Source organism: Cupressus sempervirens, chromosome 1 (assembly GCF_028749045.1).
Source record: "Cupressus sempervirens isolate cs-2001-9-10 chromosome 1, ASM2874904v1, whole genome shotgun sequence".
NCBI lineage: Eukaryota > Viridiplantae > Streptophyta > Pinopsida > Cupressales > Cupressaceae > Cupressus > Cupressus sempervirens.
The window spans coordinates 834,894,945-834,911,779 of record NC_143118.1 but is presented as its reverse complement, the minus strand read 5'-3'; the positions used below and the strand labels follow the sequence as shown (position 1 = coordinate 834,911,779).

The following is a 16,835-nucleotide window of genomic DNA, read 5'->3' as shown; positions in this document are numbered from 1 at the left end:
TAGTTGTAATAATGGAGTGAATATTATACATGTATTTGTTTAATAGTCTGAGATTGTTAAGAGATACCTGGTCATTTATTTTCACAAGGACTTTTTTAAGTTTTAAAGCAGGCACGACTTTCTTTTTGCATTGTCAAGAAATAATCTTCTGGTATAGAGAATTATTATGTGTCCCTGTTCATTGTCTTATTTAGCAGAGGTTGGCTTCTGGTAGCAGAGGTGAAGAGCAGGTTTGATCCAGATAATGGTGGCGCCGATCCAAATAAATTTGTTAAGGCTCTCAATTGTCTTGGTTTCAACATTGTCTCCAAGGTTGACTTTGCTGAATTACTTATCTTCTAGAGCTTTTTTTATTTGAGTTTTGCTATCTTCAGAGTTTGTTGACATTTTCTTTTTTGACTGTTAATTTCTGCCACAGGACTCTTCAAATAAAATGTTTGTACTCTTTTATTTCAGAAAGGAGGTATGCTATCTTTTTTAAGCTGAGTTTCTAGCTGCTTTATTTCCTTGACCATCATGTCAAGTGTAAGGTAACATTTGTTTGTTTTTCAAATACATTAATAGTACGATTGGTGCCCATATGTTTTGTTTGGATCTGTTATGAAAGGTATTTGTGAGATCTGATTGGATAAGAATTATGGCTTGTGTTTCTGATGTTCATGTCATAAGATGGAAAGCATTTCAAGCATCTGTATTTATGCTTACGAGTCTTCACTTCAAATGGTATTTTTTTTAACCATTCATAGATGCTATGACAATTATGGTCATATATACAAATGGGACAACCCCCTTTTGCTGGAGGTAGGATCATATTTGTGGATCTGCCTACAATCCAGATCTTATTTTCTTGGCTTTCTTTTCTCTTATCCACGAACAGAAGTCTTAGCCAGTGACAATTTGTCCTTACGATAGTATTTATAATCCCTGCTCCACATGCATTGCCAAAATATTCCCCCAGATTGCAAGGTTTGAAATTTAAAGCTTTCTGCTAAATGAATTTTACACGACAGTCTTCTCATATGCAAAAATCTGTTAACTTCACTATTTGGAAAACTTCAAGAGAATGAATTAGTTTTCAAGAATGCCAGCACATTGTGTTGCTAACAAACATGCTATTTCTCTGTACAAATTATACAATTATTGATTTTGAAAGTAGAGCGAAAACTTTATAGCATAAACAATGATTTAGAGTTTGCAATGCACTTCAAATAAAGATGTCAGTTGAGAGTTAAACCCAGCCACCATTCAATTCTTTTTTAGAACTAAATTCGAGGAAGTTAGAAATCTATCTGAATTATGAAATATACAACCTGGATAATAACATTTTGAAGAGAGAGAGAGAGAGCTTTGTTTCTACGGAGACTCATATTCATATTAGTCCTAGCGCATTTATTTGTGCCATTTCTTATTGCAGAATGTAAGGAATATTGAAGGGAAGCAAATTGATTGGCCAAGGTTAAAACCCTGTATATATAAGCGCAGGTGAAGAAAAGCTAATATGGAGAAAGGCTTCTAGTTGCTAGTTTTACTGTTGGTACTTTTTCATGTAACAGAATGTATTGATGTAACTATCCAGTTATATTTTCATACTTTTAACTTTAGAAATCAACTTCAATACAAGTCGTGGAATATTTATTATTTTAGGATTACTGTTTATATAAAGTGTTTGTGAAATCATTTATTCTTCCAATATAATTGTTTTCATTGATGATTTTGTTCTATTTTGGGAAATTGACAATGTTGCTTCAAGCCTTCAAGGTCTAGTAATATATTTTCTTTGTATGTCAAAATATTCTGCGGGTATAATCTGTTACCATTCTGTGATTGTTTATTGGAAAAGGTGTACGATGCTGTTAATGCTACGTCTTACGCATGTGGAACAGTCAAGTTTATAGATAATAAACATAAATCCAGAATTGGAATAACCAAACTATATACAGATATCACTAATGGATTTGTCTCATCCTTCTATGATTGGTTTAGAGAATTGGCTTGTCTATTGAAGTTTCACTTAAGCTTGCTGTGGTATATATCTTATCTTATTGAGCATTTGATTATCATTATTGTTGGTCTTGTCTGATATACAGTGATGATAATCGAGTAAAAAAAACACCAAGCATTTCTGAGTCCTTATATTACAATCATTGGTCAAGAAATGTAGCTGATAAATATGAAAACCGGTTGAAAAAATAGAGAACTATTGCTATGAAAGAAAGAGTCCTGAATGTGATGGTAACATTCGTAGGGACCCGAGAAAGGAGTGAGGAATACCATTTTGGGAAGTTTTCGGTATACATTATAGGCTGACTTATCTGAAATAAAATACTTCGTATGGTAATACAGCTCGTAAGAAAGTTGTAGCTTGAAAGGACAAAGTCACCGAGGGATTAAAGATTAAGCTACCGTAGTATGATTCAGATGTTTTTGTCTAAATTAGTATCTCACATCTCAAGTAATATAAATATTTGCAACTCGGTAATTTCTGCTGCCTGGAATTGGGGTAATACTATTTGAAGTAATACAACAATTTTTGTTTGGGGGGCAATAATGGCTTTTCCTATATATTGATTTTTTCAAAAAGTAATGCTGAGGTCTAGCGTTTTATATTATCTCGTTATAACAAGTCTTTGTATGATTTTGCAGATGTTATTTTCCGAATATTACATTTATAGAAATATGATTTTGGTATCAATGCTTCAGTTTATCTCTCTTTTTTAACAACACAATGATGCAACTGTGCGTTGTAGAACAAATGGACAACAATAGCCTAGAAGCAGGTTCTTATATAGTATCACAATTCATCGATTCTTCAGTTGCTTCAGAATTTAGCTTTTTGTACACCGACATTAAAATAATTTGATTGTTGCGATAGTTTATGAACTGGAGTACCGGCTCCTTTTATCTTAAATTTGCTTAACATTACAAAGATTAATTAAGCCACTTGTCTACTAATGAACAGAAACTTAGTATTTCACACTGAAATAGCCAAAGTGGTTTAGAGATGACTTGCAACCAAAAATGTGAACCAAAATCCTCATTTTGGCAAATCCTAAACCGCTAGATCAATATAAGTCGCAATCTATAATCTGCGATCGTGTATTATGAGGTTGATATACAAATGCGATCTTATGAATAATTTAATAGAAGGTTGATGAAAACATTTGATCAAAGACCTATGAGGTTCATTCTTGGCAGTTGATATAAAAAATATGAAATTGTAGTGAATTTGATCACTTTCCTTCTATTGGGATTTTAATAAAACAACTCCGAAAGGTTCCTCTCATATCATTTGGAACCCCTTTATTTTCATTTCGGCTAGCTTGGACTAACACTAATATAAGATATCTTTTATAAGTAAGAGAACATGGGCATGGTAACTAACAGTAATTTTCAAACTTTTTGAGACTCTTTAATAGAAATAAATGTTGGGGAAGTAGTAGAAGTGAATGTATTTTTTCTTGAAATTATAGCAACATGCTTACATGGGCACAAAATCTTTAAAATATTTTGAAGCCTCCAAGTGAAGTTGATAGAACATTAGGGAAATGAAAACTAGCAATTTATTGTATACAAAGGTTATAGTACTCGACTAATAATATCAAGGCATTATAACAAATTTATGCAGATTGTACAAGGAAATTTATGAGTATACAAGCATACGACACTAGGACGATCCAAATGATATTGAATCTAATAAAAGAAGTTTACATGTATATATTTATAAACAATTTCTAGTATAGAGTTTTCAACTCCTATTGTATAAATGTGAGGCATTGAGATCATATTGGTGAGCTTATTTGTCACAAGGAAACCTTTTATTGAGCATGTGCTCAAGCGTTGGGATAAGATCTCATTCATTATTAAATCAATGAGGAGCGCAATGTGTTTCAATTGTATTAATTTCATAATCCAAATTAGGAGCGAAGGCGATCATTTGTTTTTATGAAAGTGGACATGTTACAAAAATTGTATATTATTGTGGTAGTGGATGTAGAAAGTAGATCTTGTCATGTAGAGCTGAAGAGTTGAAGATCTAGGCTCCATTAACGCTAACATGATACTTGATATTTTGAGTCTACAATTGCTTGAGGCAAGAAATTTTACAATGAAGAGACTATCATCTCCCCTTTTCAGAAGTAGAAACATGGAGAATACCTCTAGTCTATTCCCATGTCCCTTAGGTCAAGTGATAAAATAAAATAAAAAATTATTAAGATAAAAGCAGGTCTAAAAGGGGCCTAGAAACCCTGTACAAAAAGGTTACAAAAGATATTCAAAGGTAACCCACAACTAGGAATGGATCAAGATCAAAGCGAAGGTTTTATTATCGGGCTCCATCAACCTGGATCAAGCAATGCATGAGAAGAACAACATGCATTCTCAAAATAGAGAAAGGATCCAAAATCCCATCCAAAATCTAAAATTATCCAATATTAAGATTTTCCTATAGCTCCCTTCTGTGGAACGAAAGGGTCATATCAAGAGATGGTTAATCCTCTTAGGATGTTTAACTTGTTTTGTGATTCAACTTTCTTTCACCTTTGCAACCACATCATGTCTAGCCAATGATTCCATGATCAATATCCCAACAGTCATGGCAGGTGACACGTTGCAGTGGCGCAACCAAATCCAAGCCAACTACAATCCCATAGACAACCACAATCGAAGGGAGAACACTAACAAATTTAGCAGCAAGAGTGATATATATTATAGGAGCAACGGGAGCAAAACATGCTATAGAGCTAATGTCGATCGGAGGGACAACTCCAAGAGACGCAACAACAATAACCCTATCAAAATCCAACATAAAAGCATCGGAAACATGACTGACACATCCAACAAAATCTGCCACAGTAACCTTTGACCCATTAATAAGAATTTCCTTCTCTACCAGTTGGAAAAGCTCTTCTGGGAAAATTCACTTGTACATTTGGGGCTAATTTTTGACGACCAACAGTCAGAATATTGAAGAACACAACGTAGTGTTAGAGTTATTATGTCAAAAATTAAGACAGATGGAGCCATTTTCGAAATTGTGATGACCCCATCCGTCGCAGATCATGGGAAGACCGACGAACATTTGCGACACATGCTATCGCAAATCATAGGCCCGTCACGCAATTCTAACGGTCGACGTTGTTGGTTAAGCCAACACCCTCGTTGGCATCTATCGTCACCAATATTGAACATCGATCAAAATTGTTGTCGGTGTTGCATTATACGCGACAGACCTTTTTGACGGGGATGTTGTTGGTGCTTTAGCATCCCTGTTAGAAATGTCGTCAATATGGCATTATTTGCGATGGGCCTTTTTGACGGGGATTTCGTTGGTGCTTTAGCATCCCCGTCAGAAATGTCGTCGATATGACATTAGTTGTGATAAGCCTTTCTAATGGAGACATGGTCACTGCTTTTGCATCCCCATCATGCTTTCTCTAGGAGGGAAGGACATTTTCTAAGGGCGGCAATTTGATCGAAGGAGAGGCAAATTGTGGTTTTTGGAGGATTTATCAATAATTTGTGGCACCATTCCTCTTATCTTCACTTGCTTTTAGTCATCCATTTTTGAGTTGTTTGGTGGAGGTGCCTAGGGGTTTGGAAGCCCGACTTTCTATTTCTTGTTGCTGCAAATTGTTAAGTTTTATATCTAAAAATTAGATAAACAGCAATTGAGAAGAGCATAAACAATAGATGAAAGACTCAAAACACTTATCTGGAGAAAACGCTTTCATTTGAAAGAAAAAATTTAGCCACACTAGCAAAATATTACTTTTATTGATAAAAATGTTCGAGTACAAAGATTTCACTTGATCAATTTACAATATATGAAGCAATCATATAAATAGATTGCATGGAAGTTTTCATCTTTCACACAAAGATCTCTTTGAGTTCCAAAAATAAAGCCCTTCATATTTCTACATTTTTAGCACTTAATATTTCCATACGGATGCCTCTTCACATGACATATGACACATGCCTTTTTGCATAATATTAACTTAAATATAATCACAAATATCTCATAACGGTCATAATAAACATATCTCTAAATCATACAATTAGAGATGGAGATCTCTATCACAACTACAAACTTCAACACTCCCTCTTATTAGGAGAGAGATCTTTAGTCAAGCATGTACACATAGTTGCAACCGAAGATGATAAGTTTACATACAATATGTTATCTCTACATAACATAATCTACCATAGTTACTTCATAAGCACTTAGAATGAAGTCACACATATGACTTTCACCATGATTGCTTGCAAAGGGTAGAACAAAGACTTTTATCTCAAAAATTATTCCAAAAAGGATGCATTTCCACCATGCCTACTTGCAGAGGGTGGAATGAGGGTTTTCGCGTTAGACTTCTCCCAGAGAAGAATACATTTCACCATGCTTACTCACAAAGGGCGGTCCATCGTACCTAGTCACTAAGGGTGGAACGAGAGCTTTCACCTCAAACTTCTCCCAGAGAAGAATGCATTAAGAACTGAGATTTTTTCTTAACAGAGACTCCTTTCCAGCAGGGACAACTTTAATAATTGAGATTTTCTTTTAATAGAGACCCCCTCTTAGCAAGGAGAACTTTAATAATAGAGACTCCTTCTCAAAAAAATGGATAACTTTAATCACCACAATAAGATGGCCGACTATTGGATAAACTTGCAAAGGGTTGGGCATCTCCCTCTGATGTTGAATAGTCTCCCTTTGAATATGTATCAACCCCTTATAATATTGTGCCATTAGTTTAGAATCAAGATTGCAAACAACATTATATGATCTCTCTATCCCATTGCATCTTGCAACCAAGAGAGATTCATAAGATCTATTTATCATAGAAATCAATGCAAATATCTACTCTATTTCTAGCTATATACAAACATCATAGAATACTTCTCTTTGAACTCTGAACTCGACACACATAATATTTGAATAAGTGTAGACCAACATTCATATGATAATCATAGACCTAGATGAACAAAAGTGTGATGCTCAATAAAGATGTTACAAAATGAGAACCGACATCTTCCACAATAACCTTTTGGTCAAATATAATATTCAAAATAAAATATGATCTCGAAGTTGAATATCCTTATAAGTTATAAACTGAATAACGCTTGTTGGGCCTTAACCATATCCTCAAAAGAGAAAATCATTCAATGTTACCATGCACTTCATCCACCAATAGGAGAAACATTGGTCATCACTGATGAAATCACAAAACATAACCTGAAACAAATGCAATAACTCTGAATGCATAAGGCAGAGATAATGGCAATCAAGTTTATCAGATGCTAAAATATAAGTAGAATTGAATATCATTATCAAGAACATGCAAGAGAATGTGGTTAGAATAACCCTGAATTAAAACAATGTGAATTAAAGGCATCTAAATCTCAAACCCTGAATAATTAAATGGAAAGAGATTAAATTCCAAAATCTTATCTGTCAAACTTTCTGAGATACTTGTTGCCAAAAGTCACTCAAGTCAATGCGGGGTCTCTCTGTACACTAAGAAAGCACGCGCTGAAGCTAAATCCATGCCTCCTCAATACTTCAGTTCCATAAGAACAATGATACTCAGACCCATTAAGATTTCCTCTTCATTTCACACAAGAAGTAGAAACATGTTTCTATATATGTTTCTCGATCCATCCTGATGTCACGCGAACCACAATTTGAGAGACATCTACATGAACAAAGCTCTTGACTAAGAGTTTGGACACTAACATTGTGATAATTGCACAACATCTATTAATCCAATAGACCTTACTATAATGGTCTCTTAGATTGGCCACATAAGACTATACTAACCAAACAACATGATCTAGCTGATAGACCTTGTTGAATTCCAAGTAGTTTTTTTGAAATGGTAATAGAGAAAGTTGCCTCTGAACCTATAGACACCAACAACAAAAAAATGCCAGCTGGGTGGGACTGAAGACTTCACCAAGCATCCATCATTTCCTTTTTATATGTCCAATAGAACCCTTAAAAGTTCTTTATAAATATAGTCAACTAATTTCCTTTCTTCCTCTCTATGGGTGACGATGCAACACTGGAATAGATGTGGACGACAAACAGAATAGACTATTTGAAAGATTCTTAGAGGCACATTTTCCTCGCTTGGGTTTCAGAATGCTTTACAATTTATGTCTTATTGCCAGCCCATCATAGGTGCTTCTTCTTGGTGAGCTAAACAACAAAGGCTGAAGGCCCACAATCACTGCTCGATAAGATGATCTCAATTAATGTCTGATAACTTAATCAAATTGAAATCTTCAACATACAATCTCTTGCGGCAGATCAGAATACCATCTTTTGCGGTTGAAAACATCATCACCCTTGCGACAGAGTTGCTTGATACGAATGAAAGGTGAAGCGACAAGCCTTCATTGATTTCTTTGAACCAATCATAATACTACAACAAAACCGATGAAAAATGAATCTGCCAATAATATCAACGATACCATCACAAAATTCACTAACCGGTTCCAGTTGAAGTCACAACACTAAATGAGGAATGATGCCATGTGACAGAGTTCTCTAGCATCCATGCTCGACCCAAACCAAGACAGTTATAATACTCTTTCGAGATCTGCTTGCCGAAAAGAATGTTCCACACACTTCAGGAAAAAAAAATCATGACACGAGAAGAGAAACAAAGAAAGTTATAATAAACTCTTCACACCCCACAACAACTGGGAAACGTCTAAACACTAAAATAAAACGCATGTGCTTATCAAGGAGGATACTTGGATATTTTTCCCAACGTCCATTGTATCTTTGACAGTTTAGTTTAGGATTTAGCCAATACCCAATAATAACACGGTGTTTTACATATCATTCACTGTATTCACAATAAGGTGGAAATAAGAAGATGACCATGACGTACAGAGCACACAAAAGGAAGGCAGGCATAAATATGAGATGGCTATTCTGGCCACCCTGAAACATCACATATCAAGGAACAAATTAAGTTTGAAAAAAATAAGTCAATTTTGACTATTTGACATTTTTAGTCTAGAAATGAAGCCTTAATATGTGAAATTTAAGCTGTCTGCATTAACATAAACTAACATGAAATAAATTACAGAACTTGAGTTATTGATGAGACATCAATAGATCACCAAAAGAAAAACACAACAGTTTGCCTTCACTAACATGAATTCGAAACCAGAAAGTGAAAAAAAAGTGCAACCATGATACGGAAATGCACAAACATAGATAAGGACAACCGCTAGACTTCCATGAAGAACGAAAATATCACCGTACGCAGCAAAAGATAAAAACGAAACAGTGACTGATCAAGCATGACAAACAAAAGCTCAGAGCATCTTATGCATTGCCTCTATTTGCACAAAAAATCCTTCAAATACTAAGAGCCTATGATCTGCAACGTTGTTGTGACCACTAACCATATCATCGAGCAACTCTTCATTCTGCATGCTACCTATATCACTCCCTTTAGAAGTTGACAGTAACCATACATTGTTGTAATGCTTGGGCAAATGTTTCATGACCGCCACTTCTCTTCATACAATTTCAAAATTGACTGTACTTTCAACTTGTTTTTGAAGTCGAATATTTCCTAAGTCTCTTTATCTGTACAAAAATAGCTGATTTCAAATTTGCCTTGACCAAGCACTTTGCCCAAATCATATCTCTCCTCTATGTTCTGCTGCAAGCACCCTTTTAAACACAAATTTGGCTATAATTGTTTCCCTGGTGGCTATTAATCAAAGGTTTGATATCCTCCTCCTTCTTAGTGTTCTTTTCCCATGTTAAATGATAGGCAGAACTGGAGGTCCTTTTAATAACTGGAAATTTCTTTGCACTATTAACAAATCAAGGAAGCAACCGATGGAAAATAAGCAAAGTTGTTGAAGTAAAATGGATCATTTTCTGCAAATGTAATAACATGATCATTGTAATTGATGTCTTCTAAATGCAGATTTGAAGACTCATAAATATGAGAGACATGCCTCTTGATTTAATCATCATTAGTTAATATATTAATGATATAAAGAATCATATGATGATTTACCATCAACAATGTATCTCATGATTGAATCAATTTGACTGCAACTGCAAAATTAGCACTCCCTCTTAGTTAGGGAGGATTGATATAGAACACATTATGCTCTTGAATAAATGAAGAGATATCATCTCAGTATGATATTCCTAGAATGACATATTCAAGGATGTCAACATAAATCCATCAACTTAGATGTTATATTTCAATATAATCCGAAGTATGATTCAATAAGAAATATCAATCATATGATATTCATCATACATATTCTTTTGATATATACACATGCATCAAATCCTTGATGCCTATCAAAATAATATGTTATATCCTAGAAGGATATGAGTTATCTAATTTCCAGTACTTCGAGACAACAATTTAATATAGTTTATCAGAGAACAAGAAATCATGATGTCGTAGTCTTTATCATGACAAGTATCATGATATTCGACACTTTGGGACAACAACTTAATGAAGTCTGATCATGATATGATCGTTAATACGATCATTATCACAACTTCCAACACTTTAAGACAACAACTTAATGAAGTCTACCATTTATAAGATTGTCACCTTACAATGGTTACCTTCTATTTGATCATGATAATAGGTCTACCATTTAGAAGATTGTCACCTTACAATGGTTACCTTCTGTCTTATCATGATAACAAGTCTACCATTTATAAGATCATCACCTTACAATGGTTACCTTCTGTTTATATATGTTAATGAAAATCGTCACCTTTCATTACATATTATATGTGAACTAGTAACCACCATGAACCAAGTCAGAGGTTGGTACAAAAGTTTTCACCTCAATTCTCTCTCACAAAAAAGAATGCATTACAAGGAGTTTAACTTAGAACTTCTTCTGATAGAGAAGATATCATTCACAAAGGATTACACCTCAAGATTCTCCCTCTAAACAATGATCTTGAGAAGTCAAGTCCTGTAGTTACTTCTTGAGGGGCTCTCTTCGCCAAAGGATGTTTGTCAGACTCCCTCTGGATTTGATATCAATTTTTTAATTTTCTGGTGATAAGTCATTACTTCCCCATGATATACATAGGTGTAGACCCATCAAAATCATGCAGTCACACACATGTATTTCTAGACTCCCTCTGAGTATCAATCTTCTAAGATCCCACGTTGCCTTAGAAGAAGTGTCATACTCCCTCTTAATGTAGAAGGATCTCATAATCTCAATCATCAAATATATTTGCTTCAAGAGCCTCTCTTTATCCATCTTGATCATCAACGTCTTTGGAGCTAATATCATAAGATTGAGTCTGCACAATATTTGGTAACTGTGTAAGTACCAACCTTCTTTTCATGCAAGAACATCTTATAATAGGCAAATAGCTATTATAGTATGTATAGGATTATAAATAAATGAATAGATAAATGTAAAAGATACGAGTATTTATCTGCCCATGAGGGTCATGAACATCTCCTTTCTAAAGATGGTTCAAGTAGGAATGAAACATTGGCTATTATAATGAAACATTGGTTATTATTCTCCCCACAATGTAAAATTCTCACTCTTATATCTTTGAACACTTTTGCATCACATCAAATATGACACTTTCTTTCTAAGTTCCAACTTTCTCTTTTCATCCATTGAAGGTCCAAACATTCATTAAGCTTAACAACAGAAGGAAACATGTCCTTCCTTTTTCTCAAACTCGCCCACAATATGCCAATATCTTGATTGAGTATGATTGTGCCACATGAATGAATCTACAATTGATACGTCGAGTTTCATTCATCAAAGAGAGACTTGTAGATGGTTCAAATAAATTCTTAAAAGATTCATTAACGTCTCACAACAACTCAAATTTCCTTTGTTCATGCGAATGTATTTGTTTAATCTTTTGACTAGCCCTATATTACGCACATCTTGTAATATGTGTATTCCAAATTTATATCATTGGTGAATCCATCAGAACGTGGTTTACTCCCTCTAGATTAATATGATCAAGATCACCAAAGGTTGACTGAATCATATCCTCTATATGCTCCCTCTCTTTTAAGATTGCCTCAAATGTTAGCCTCCCTCTAAATTCCAATCTTTCTCTTTTTCTTGCAAGAACATTCTTAGAGGAAACAGATCGAGGTATATAGCTCTTGGTAGGATGTATAAAAATACAAATAAGAATGTTAATTTGGCTATTAGAAATTTAACGTTGCCTATTACTAACAATAACATAAATGATAGTAGTATTTATATTATATTTTCAATAATAGAAGTAAAAACTTAATCTTTCATACTCCCATATTAGATCTCACAACCATTATGTCAACTTATTCAATATCATTAAATATATTTATGCATATATAAATACACATGTATATATAAATTCAAACTTTCAATAATATTTATATGTTAATATACATATAAATAATAAATCATTACCATATTGCAAACACAAATTAATTAACACAATTGATTTACCTCAACACTTACCTTTTAATGAGATCAATGGAATTGATGCATTTATCACCTTAAGACTGTCATGTCCCCTTTTCAAATAATTAAAAAATAATAATCTTTGCTAAGGCAGGCAGGCCCAAGAAAGTGAAGTTTCGGAAAAAAGGGGTTAATCTTTGGAAACCGTTGGACTAATAAATGAAAATTATTATTAAAATATGTTTCATTAACCTCTCTTGGACGTGAGTTACAGTTATGCCCTCTTTTAAGGGGTTTGGAGGCATTTTGGGGGGATTCCAGAACTGGATTTTTGCGCATTTCTTTGTTATTCTTCAGAGGCTGCCAAACCTGTGGAGAAGGAGACCCAAGAACGGGAGTTTGCAGGTTTCCAGGGAGACCCAAGAACGAGAGTTTGCAGGTTTCCAGGAAGGCTAAGGATGGGAGTTTGAAGTCATTCCATGTGCATGCTCATACAGAGTTTGCCTTTGTGCTGAACAATGCAGATTTGTGGGTTTTCGGGTGTGTTTTTTGGTATGAGTTTGGTGTTTTCAGTTGAGTATTTCATATCAGTTTGGGTTGCTGCTGTATTTCAGACTTTAAGGTGTTAAAATAGAGCTGAATATATGTATTGGGACATGATTAAACTTCTGAGACAGATTATTAGTGTTTTTGTGGTGTTTTCGAGCATTTTTGTGTTAATTTCGGGAGCCCGATGAGCATAGTTTTTGCCCTACATTTGAGAACTATTGTGTAAAGGCTATACGGATCTGGAAATGTCATTTTGTAGGCTGTTATGCTGCTGAAATTTCTGTAAACATGTCCACTTTCAGATTTATTAAGAATAGGTGAAGCTGTGAAGCTTTTGGCACAATTTTTGGCATACCCGATTTGGGGTTTCTTGAGAAATTTGGTGGATCTTTGTGATATTAGTTGTTTGAGCTTAAAGATTTGATTAGAGGCATGAAATATCATTTAAAATCAGTAAGGGGACATTTCAAAGACCGCCTTGGGTTTCACATCAGCCAAGAGGTAGATAATTTAACTTTGTTAAGTGTGAGCCTCTTCTTTAATCCTATGAGTGACTTGATTTCCATATTTATTGAGGATGAAATCCATGTTTTCATAAGCAATCCAGTGTTGCAATTTTTGATGGCATGATGACCCACTTCTAAGTCAGCAATCGAGTCCCGCTATGAGTTAGTCATACATGATAGGCAGGGCAATCGCTTCTTTACTATGCCTAAGGTATCAAAGATGTTTCCACATCATCCTCCTGCTTTTGGCGCTCCTTCTATCCCTTTGAATTTCAGTGATATAATTAAGTTATGTGCTTCAAAGGGTTATAATAATAATGAATCACTTTCCTTTGTGGTGTAGGAGCACCTATTCCTGAACTCTTTAGAGCATCCACTACACCAAACTCTTCATGAGTTCCAATCAAGGGCATTCATGCCTAAGAGTCATTTGTAATAAGTAGAAGTAGTTTTCTAGTTTCAAATAAGCCTATTTGTTAGGCCTAGTCACCATTGGTGTTCTATAAAGCATGGATTTTGACTATGGTCATTGGGCACATTTGAGTCCTAGGATAGGTTAGGTGTGTTTCTAAGCTTCCTAACATGTTTTAGGCCCCTAGGGCACAAGAGGAAGGTCCTAGTGTGGTCATAGTGCACATTTTGCAAAAAGTTGCACTTTATATCAAAAGTTGTACTTTACAACAAAAGTTGCTTGACAACATTTGCATAATTGCTCCCCAATAGTCACAACCTTTGAAAATCGATTGGATTGGTTGGGGGAAGTCTTCAAATAGCCCTTCCAGGCTGGTGGAAAACAAAATATTTACTTTTGCAATTTGAAATAAAAAAAAATCTCCCATTTTTTTCCTTATAATTGGCTGCAACAGGTAAGTGTATGGACTGGTATGGATTGGCATAAGAAAATGATTATTTGAATTTGAATCTTGAATGTTCTAGGACAAGAATGCAATTGGTTTTAAGGATTGAAGTGATCAACATCAAAAGATATTCCACATTCTTCCTCGGGTGCATCAAAACCCTTGTTTCATTGACAACTTTTGGCAAAAATGCCCTAACTTGCTTTTCCACCGTGGGAATTTCATGCCACTCATGAAAATGAAAGTTAGGAGGGTTTATTGTAAGACCTCAAAAAGATGGGAGATGGGGAACAAGTTATCTAATTTTGCAACCCAGCCCTAGGCCAAGCATCTCCATGTGTTTGGTTCAGGACAACAAGCATTAAAGTGTTAGAGGCACTTAAGGGATTGATAAAACCTTTCTAATGGTGGAATATGATCTCCAATAGATCCCTCCTAGTATCTCATTTGGTGGCTAAGGCTGATCAATAGCCCAATTTGTACTCCCTTCACAATCCCAATCAATTAGGTGTAGTACGGCTAATTGTTGCATTTTTGGTTTGGTGGTCATCTGGTTAGTTGGGAGTCCAAAACCTTAGAGTCTGAAGAATCTTCCAAAAGGGTGTTTAGATATCAACTTTTTTTTCCAGGTCTTTCAGAACAGTTTCAAATCAAGTTTTCTTTTCCTCTTTGGTAGGGCTAATTGGGGCTCCTAGGCCTAAAAGCCAGTTTTGCTATTTGAGACTATTGGGCATAAGTTAGGTTGTTCTGACCCATCAAGTTGAGTTTTTTAGATGTTCAGGAACTTGTCCATTCCCCTTTGAACATATAGGTTCCCATTTCAAGCAAATCCCTAGTGTCAAGTGGTATTTTGCTTAGAGGCCTAGTTGTGCTCTTTTGAGTACCTAGTTCATGTTTTTGTGCAAAATCATTCAAAGGTGTAGAGCACCTATTCCTCCAATCTCTAGAGCATCCACTACACCAAAATATTCATGAATTCCACTCAAGGGTATTCATGCCTAAGAGTCATTTGTAATAAATAGAAGTACTTTTGTAGTTTCAAATAAGTCTACTTGTAAGGCTTAGTCACCATTGGTGTTCTATAAACCATGGATTTTGACTATGGTCATTGGAAACATCTAAGTCCAAGGATAGATTAGGTGTTTTTCTAGGCTTCCTAACATGTTTTAGGCCCCTATGGCACAAGAGGAAGGTCCTAGTGTGGTCATAGTGCGCATTTTGCAAAAAATGCAAAAAGTTGCACTTTACAACAAAAGTTGGTTGACAAATTTTGCATAATTGCTCCCCAACGGTCACAACCTTTGAAAATTGGTTGGATTGGTTGGGGGAATTCTTCAAATATCCCTTTCAAGCAAGTGGAAGATAGAATATGTACATTTGTAAGTTGTAATAAAAAAAATCTCCCATTTTTCCTTATAATTGGCTGCAACATGTAAGTGTACAGACTGGTACGGATTGGTAGAAGAAAATTATTGTTTAAATTTGAATCTTGAATATTCTAGGAGAAGAATGCAATTGGTTTGAAGGATTTAAGTGATTAGAATCAAAAGATATTCCACATTCTTCCTCGAGTGCACCAAAACCCTTATTTCATTGACAACTTTTGGCAAAAATGCCCTAACTTGCTTTTCCACCATGGGAATTTCATGCCACTTAGGAAAATGCAAGTTAGGAGGGTGTAATATAAGACCTCAAAGGGATGGGAGATGGGGAACAAGTTATCTAATTTTGCAACCCAACCCTAGGCCAAACATCTCTGTGTTTGGTTCAGGACAACAAGCATTAAAGTATCAGAGGCACTTAAGGGATAGATAAAACCTTTCTAATGGTCGAATATCATCTCTAATAGATCCCTCCTAGTTTCTCAATTAGTGGCTAAGCCTGATCAATAGTCCAATTTGTACTTCCTTCATAAACCCAATCAATTAGGCCTAGCAGGGCTAATTGTTGCATTTTTGGTTTGGTGATCATCTGGTTACTTGGGAGTCCAAAACCTTGGAGTTTGAAACATCTTCCAAAAGGGTGTGTAGATATCAACTTCTTCTTTTTTTCAGGTATTTTGGAACAATTTCAAACCAAGTTTTCTTTTCCTCTTTGGTAGGGCTAATTGGGGCTCCTATGCCTAAAAGCCAATTTTGCTATTTGAGACTATTAGGCATAAGTTAAGCTATTCTAACCCATCAAGTTAAGTTTTTTAGATCTTCAGGAACCTTTCCATTCCCCTTTGAACATATAGGTTCCCATTTCAAGCCAATCCCTAGTGTCAAGTGGTATTTTGTTTAGAGGCCTAGTTGTGCTCTTTTGAGTACCTAGTTCATGTTTTTGTGCAAGATCATTCAAAGGTGTAGAGCCCTCTCTTGGTCCCATTTTTGGGGTATTGAAGAAGCCATAAGGCCACACTACAACCTAGTTGCCTATATAAGGGAGAGCTTTGCATCAAATGGTATCAGAGCAACCTAAGATCCCTTAGGGTAAAAGA

General features: G+C 35.2%; 1 protein-coding gene across 5 annotated transcripts in view; it reads left to right on the top strand.

The window, feature by feature from the left end:
- Nucleotides 1-1,643, top strand: part of LOC149580443 (S-adenosyl-L-methionine-dependent methyltransferases superfamily protein) — a 53,196-nt gene extending 51,553 nt beyond the window's left edge. For 2 of the 5 annotated variants that reach the window (XR_016353642.1, XM_089790944.1), the window contains exons 7-9: nucleotides 218-312; nucleotides 419-463; nucleotides 1,415-1,643. Coding sequence is in view for 4 of the 5 variants with exons in the window: in XM_089790944.1 (XP_089647070.1) it covers nucleotides 218-312; nucleotides 419-463; nucleotides 1,415-1,486 (212 nt within the window). In the remaining variant the exon portion in view is untranslated. Of the gene's footprint in view, nucleotides 1-194; nucleotides 313-418; nucleotides 464-1,414 lie in introns of all 5 variants that reach the window. The other 3 variants (XM_089790935.1, XM_089790956.1, XM_089790951.1) reach the window with 2 other exon arrangements.
- The last annotated feature ends 15,192 nt before the right edge of the window (nucleotides 1,644-16,835 follow it).